The 5,681-nt window shown below is 63.4% G+C and overlaps 1 protein-coding gene across 1 annotated transcript; it reads left to right on the forward strand.

The window, feature by feature from the left end:
- The first annotated feature begins 2,039 nt into the window (after positions 1-2,039).
- On the forward strand, positions 2,040-5,375 carry COPS9 (COP9 signalosome subunit 9). Its single transcript, XM_036237397.1, has 3 exons — positions 2,040-2,181; positions 3,151-3,223; positions 5,101-5,375. The coding sequence occupies exons 1-3, from the start codon at positions 2,119-2,121 to the stop codon at positions 5,136-5,138; spliced, it is 174 nt and encodes a 57-aa protein (XP_036093290.1). The 5' UTR covers positions 2,040-2,118; the 3' UTR covers positions 5,139-5,375.
- Positions 5,376-5,681: the final 306 nt, after the last annotated feature.

Below are 5,681 nucleotides of genomic sequence, written 5' to 3' on the forward strand. Positions count from 1 at the left end.
GCTACGGAAACGGCTATGCACAGTGAGAAGCACGTGCAGCCTAGGGAAACTCGGGGGTCGCATGTCGCATTTGGGAGGAAACGGGCGATGGGCTTGGATGTCACCCCGCTGCAGGCCGAGGGGCTCGGCCGGCTGTCGCTGAAGGTAAACAAGGCGATTCCTGCTGCTCAGAGAGGCTCGGGCCATCTCAGGTGGCCGGGAACTGTGTGACAGTTCTCTCAAGGACTGAGTGGGGGGACTCTCCCGGGACCCGGCCAGGCCCTGAGGGGCCTGGAAAGGGGGAGGTGGCCGTGGTGGCTCCTGTGGCCGCCCCGCTCGCCCCAGCCCTCCACAAGGCGCCCTGCCCTGTCCCCCGCACCTCCCGGCGGCAGCTGGCGGGTGCTCTCGGGAGGAAGACGGTTGGCTGAGCCCATGGCTTTGGGAACAGCCAACACGTTGTCTCCTTCCCTCTCTCGAGTGAGCTTGAATTTGGTTTCTACACATTGACTGCAACTTTGAAAAGTGCCTGATTCATACCATGGCTGGACCTGGGGATCGGCCCTAAGTGTCCACCAGGGACAAATAGGTCTTGACCAAACATACCAGACAAAAGGCACCCTTGACAGCAGCATTTCCACGGGTGTGTGTGTGTGTGTGTGTGTGTGCGCACGTGAACATTTACATTTCGCCTGGATTTTCACTCCCCCAGTTCGGGCAAGCATTAAAGAACGGTGGCCACAGTTGCCTCTCCGTAGGCTGCTCAGGTGGACCGCAGTCCTGGGTACCTTTTGGGACTTCTTGGTACCCCGGCCAGAGCCACGTCCCCCTCAGGGGCCAGCAGGTCCAGCAGCCGCCCCGGCACACAGACAGGTTGCACTGACGGGTCTTAACAGGCCCAGCCGAGTTTCTCTCTTTTCTCAGAGAAAGCAAGCTCCCCCCCGAGTTGCCCCAGCAGACCCCCTCCCCTAGGCCTCCCACCTCACAGCTCCCCGGAGCACCGCGCTCCTGTGCTGAGGACTCGGATTCGGCTGCGACTCTCCCGTTCACCTCGGCACACAACAGGCTCAGGTCTCTTCTATGCTCCCCTCGTTTCCCCTTGCGGTCAGACCTGTGGGGGACCCCTCCACGTCCTGCCCACCTCCTCGACCCCCTTCACCCCTCAACTCCACCGCTGAGCTGCTCGTCATGAGCGGGAATCATGTGCGGCCACCGTTTGCCCATCCCGCCATGGTCACTGACGGCCTGGGGACCCACAGTCCACGTTGATGGACGCCTGAGCTGCTGGCTCCTGCGTGTCAGGTGAGTGACACTCAGGTGAGTGACGCTGCCCGGAACATGAGCGAGCGGGCGATCACAGGGAGATGCTCCCAGCACACCCGGGTGGGGGGGGGGGCCGCGGGGCGGGGCTGTCTGGTGCTGAGGACCCGCTACACTGTCTTCCACAGGCCGCCCCATTTCCCGCCAACGGGGCACGGGGTCCAACCCCCCACCTCCCCCGCCCCCACACTGTGGTCTTCTGGGGTTTCGATGGCAGCCGTCCCGACGGCCGTGGCGTCTCGCTGGGGTTCCACTCGCCTTTCCCGATGGTCGGGGAGGCTGGGCATCTTCCCACAGGCGTGCTGGCCTTTCGTGTATCCTCTATTTCGGCCCTTCACCCATTGTTTTGAGTCGGGCTGTTGTTGACCTTTGGCTCCCGGTGCGTTCTGGGCGTTAACCCCCCAGATACACGACTTGCAAATATTCTCTCCCGTTCTGTGGGCTGCCGTCTCACACTGGCCACTGTTCCCTTTAGTGGATATTTCTTCAGCACCTCTTCGTGTCAGGCCTTTTGGGATGGGCCGTCTGTGGCCCGGGGCCACCAAGAAGTCACTGAGCAGCTCCCTTTGAGCCTCAACAGGCGGGCGGGAAACCCGTCCACCTCAGCTGGGACCAGGGCCAGTCCTGTGGGTCCAGCCCGACGGGCCAGGGGGAGCATAGAGTCGGCGGTCCTCCTGCATCTAGATCGGCCAGGCAGAGAAGGGGAGAAACCATAGAGTCGCCGTTCCTCCGGCGTGTAGACCTGCCCCGGCGGGGCCAGCGCCGGAAGAGGCGGCCAGCGGGCCGGAAGTGCGCCGGGGACGCGGGACGCGCAGCGGGGAGATGAAGCCGGCGGTGGACGAGATGTTCCCCGAGGGCGCCGGGCCCTACGTGGACCTGGACGAGGTGCGGCGGGAGGCTGCGGGCCGGGCTGCGGGGAAGGGGGGCGGTGGCCCGCCCGCGCTCCGCTTCCCCGACGAGCCTCAGACCTGAACCCGAGGTCGGACCCCGGGGGCGCGGCGACGGGGACGACCGTGGGGCCGGCGCCGCAGGGAGTCCGGGGCGGGGCGCCTGCTGTCAGACAGGCGCACCCCGGGGGCGCGGGCGGCTGTGCCGCGGCCCTGGCGGAGGGCGCGGCGGGCGTTTACGTGACCTCGCACGTCTGCGTGGCGTTTTGCACCGTGACACTGGTCTCTCTTGTGTCACACGAGGGCGCGACGTGGTCTTGCGCTTTTGTATCACCCCATCGTGGTGACAGGGAGGCTTTGTCTGCTGTTCGTTCCGTGCGCTGGTCACCGCTGCCTGGCTCAGCACCCAGTGTCAGGCCTGTTCCCCGAGGTCAGCCTCACCCCCTCTCTCTCAAAGCCAAGTCCCAGAGCCCCTGCGGGTCGCCTGTGACAGGCTGACTGCAGACACTGTGACAGAAGCGTCCTCGGGCCTTGGAGGGGGCCCAGCAAAGGCTTAGCAGGGTAGCCGAGTGCCGCAGGTGGAGGGTCAGGAAGGCCCAGCTCCCAAGGGAGACGGTTCAGGTTTAGGTTTGGGGGGGGGCAGGGGGCAGAGAAGCCGTCGGGCTCAGTGTCGTGTGTGTTCACAGCTTCTGTGGCTGCCTCCGGCAGGGCCCCTGGACCTCTGCTGGGGTGCTCGACAGTGGTGGTTGGGGCCCTGGCTGGACTCTGTTTAAAAGGCAGGGAGGGGTCTGGGATGTAGGGCGGAGGGCCCCGGCCGAGTAATTCCTAGGGATGCTGCCTTGTCTGCCACACCCCCACCCACTGCTTTCTGGGCACTTCTTGTCCTGCTCCTTCCTCCCGTGTGGCCTGTGTGGACCCCCGGCTCTCTGGGAAGACGCCCTGACCCCACCTTCCTTCCCTTCCGCAGGCGGGAGGCAGCACGGGGCTCCTGATGGACTTGGCAGCCAATGAAAAGGCCGTTCACGCAGACTTTTTTAATGGTAAGGACGCTGGGGCAGGGGTGCCAGTTTTAATCTGAAGGTTTCTTCCGCAGACGATGCCGTGCAGCGACTTTGTGGCACTGGTTGGTGATTTGGATCGTAGAACAGGAAAGACAGACCCTGTGCTGTGCTGCGAACACAGTGCAGCTTGTGTGGAACGATGGCCTGGGCTGCCATCGCTGGCAGTCGGCCTGTTTCTCAGGAGGAAAAAATAGCATAAAATTGCTTCCAGGCTTACATTCCAGGTGTTGCGTTTGAGCAGTAGACATGTTTTTGGACACCTGAAACTACGGCCGGGTCTCTGTGACGGGAGACACGGCACGGGGACCCACTCTCCCGATGGCTGGTTTTCCTTCCCGGCGGCCCACTGGGTCCCTGTCCGCATACTGCCTGGCTTTCCTTTCCGGCGGCCCACTGGGTTCCGGTCCGCATACCGCCTGGCTTTCCTTCCCGGCGGCCCACTGGGTCCCTGTCTGCATACTGCCTGGTTTTCTTCCCGGCGGCCCACTGGGTTCCGGTCCGCATACCGCCTGGCTTCCCTTCCCGGCGGCCCACTGGGTTCCGGTCCGCATACCGCCTGGTTTTCCTTCCCGGTGGCCCACTGGGTTCCGGTCCGCATACTGCCTGGTTTTCCTTCCCGGCGGCCCACTGGGTCCCTGTCCCCATACTGCCTCTGCAGAGGGACAGCCGCACCCTCGCTTCGCCCCTCCTGTCTCTGAACCCAGGACTCATTCGCGTTTCAGACTTTAGAGCTGGTTACCGAGAACCGTGTGGGGTTCTGTCAGGTTCACAGTGGCTAACTGAAGTCGTCACGCACGTTGGGGGGTGGTTGTCTCGGTCCCCTCCAGACCCTGGAGGCATCGCTCCTGCAGTCGTGTTAGGTCTTATCATGGCCTCGGGTCATCAGCAGGAGCACACGGTGGTTTTCTGGGGGGTTGACGTCTGCTCTCCGTCGACCTTTGACCCAAGGTGCCTGCCACACAGAGCTCTTGTCCCTGGTAAGTGGCTGCTAGGACGTTGCAGCCAACCAAAGACCCTCTGAAGCCTGAGTCCAGGGCATTTTGCCTGGCTCCTTGTCAGGCACTTGTTACCTGACAGGAGAAGCCAGGCTGTCTGGTCAGGCACCGTCTCCCCAGGGAGCCTGGCTGCTCCCTGGGGGCAACTTCTGGCTGCCACCAACTCCTGTCAGGACCAGGAAGTGACATTTGAGCCTCGGGGACTGAGTAGTATTCCTCTAAATTCTCTGAGCAAGAGGGTGTGGGGAGCAAATCGTGCCAAGGTGTGCGTCCTGCGCAGGGCCACCCATGTGCAAACGCCAGCTCCCAGCCCGGCAGGTGGCGTGCTGTGTGTTTGCGGCGTTTCTTCAGGTTGTCACGGGCTTACACTGTCTCTCAGGGTCGTTCTCGCGCAGCTCAGGCCGCCCTCCGCCTCCCTCCCACCCCCACGAGTCCTCGCGGCAGTGGCTGGGGCTTGCGCCCGACAGCACGGGCCTCCCTGCTGCGTGGCCTCCGCTCCGCGTCACCAGGCCCAGGCCCCGGCCGTGGTGTGCTCACAGGCGCGGGCACGATGTGTCACGGTGCTCGGTCACGGCTGCCAGGTGGTTGCCCAGGTGGGCCAAAGCTCGCCCTGCCTGCGTTTTCTTAACTTCGTCATCTGAGGAGAAACGAGAGTAAAGGCGCATTCCGACAGCCTTGTCCCCGTGGACGGTATCTGGGCCCCGGGCTGCATACACTCGAGACTCTGTCCTGGGCAAAGCCCTTTAGCTCGATAGTTCAGTGTTTCCTCCAGTTCGAACGACCATAAAATTCATTTTGCAAGTATTTTCTCGGCTTTTTCCCTCATGTCCCCAGTCACCCATGTTCCGTTTGTTGGCGCAGATTTCGAAGACCTCTTTGATGACGATGACGTCCAGTGAGCCAGGTGGACCGTGCCCTGAGCCAGGCGGGCCGTGCCCGGGGCCAGCCTCCTACTCTGCGGTAGCAGGTCTCCTTGGGGACGGTCATGAGTGGTTCTGAAGAACTTGCAGAAATCACTGAAGGTCGCGGACGGTCAGCCGAGGAGGACAAGGCTGGTGTTTGCCTGGGTGAGGCCTGTTCGTCTCGGGACGTGACAGTCTCTGTCCTTCCTTCAATTAAAAAACCGTGTCATCATTTGCAGGGTCATTTCAATTCTTGCGTTTTTGAGCGGTCGTTACAGTCCCCAGAGTCCCGTTGTGACACGTGTGTGCACGCGTGCGTTGGCGTGCTGAGAGACACGTTGGCCCGCGCACAGGTACGCGGTGTGCACCCTGCGGGCGGCGCGTCGTTCATGCCAGACGGGCGCGCGGGCAGGCCTGCGGGCGGGCGCCTGGTCACGCTGTGGGCCCCTCCCCTGGCCCCACCCTGCACGCCCCCACCGCGGTGGCCCTCGTCTTCTCCGGCCGTCACGTCAGGGCAGCTGCTGTCCCCAGGCCTGAGGC

The sequence above is a fragment of the Rousettus aegyptiacus genome, unplaced genomic scaffold (genome assembly GCF_014176215.1).
Source record: "Rousettus aegyptiacus isolate mRouAeg1 unplaced genomic scaffold, mRouAeg1.p scaffold_m13_p_2, whole genome shotgun sequence".
NCBI classification, from domain to species: Eukaryota; Metazoa; Chordata; class Mammalia; order Chiroptera; family Pteropodidae; genus Rousettus; species Rousettus aegyptiacus.

Bases quoted from the DNA above. Each gene is read 5' to 3' on its own strand.
- COPS9 (XM_036237397.1), top strand. From the start codon at position 2,119: ATGAAGCCGGCGGTGGACGAGATGTTCCCCGAGGGCGCCGGGCCCTAC. The intron at 2,182-3,150 runs GTGCGGCGGGAG...TCCCTTCCGCAG, and splicing joins CCTACGTGGACCTGGACGAG to GCGGGAGGCAGCACGGGGCT. The intron at 3,224-5,100 runs GTAAGGACGCTG...TTGTTGGCGCAG, and splicing joins TCACGCAGACTTTTTTAATG to ATTTCGAAGACCTCTTTGAT.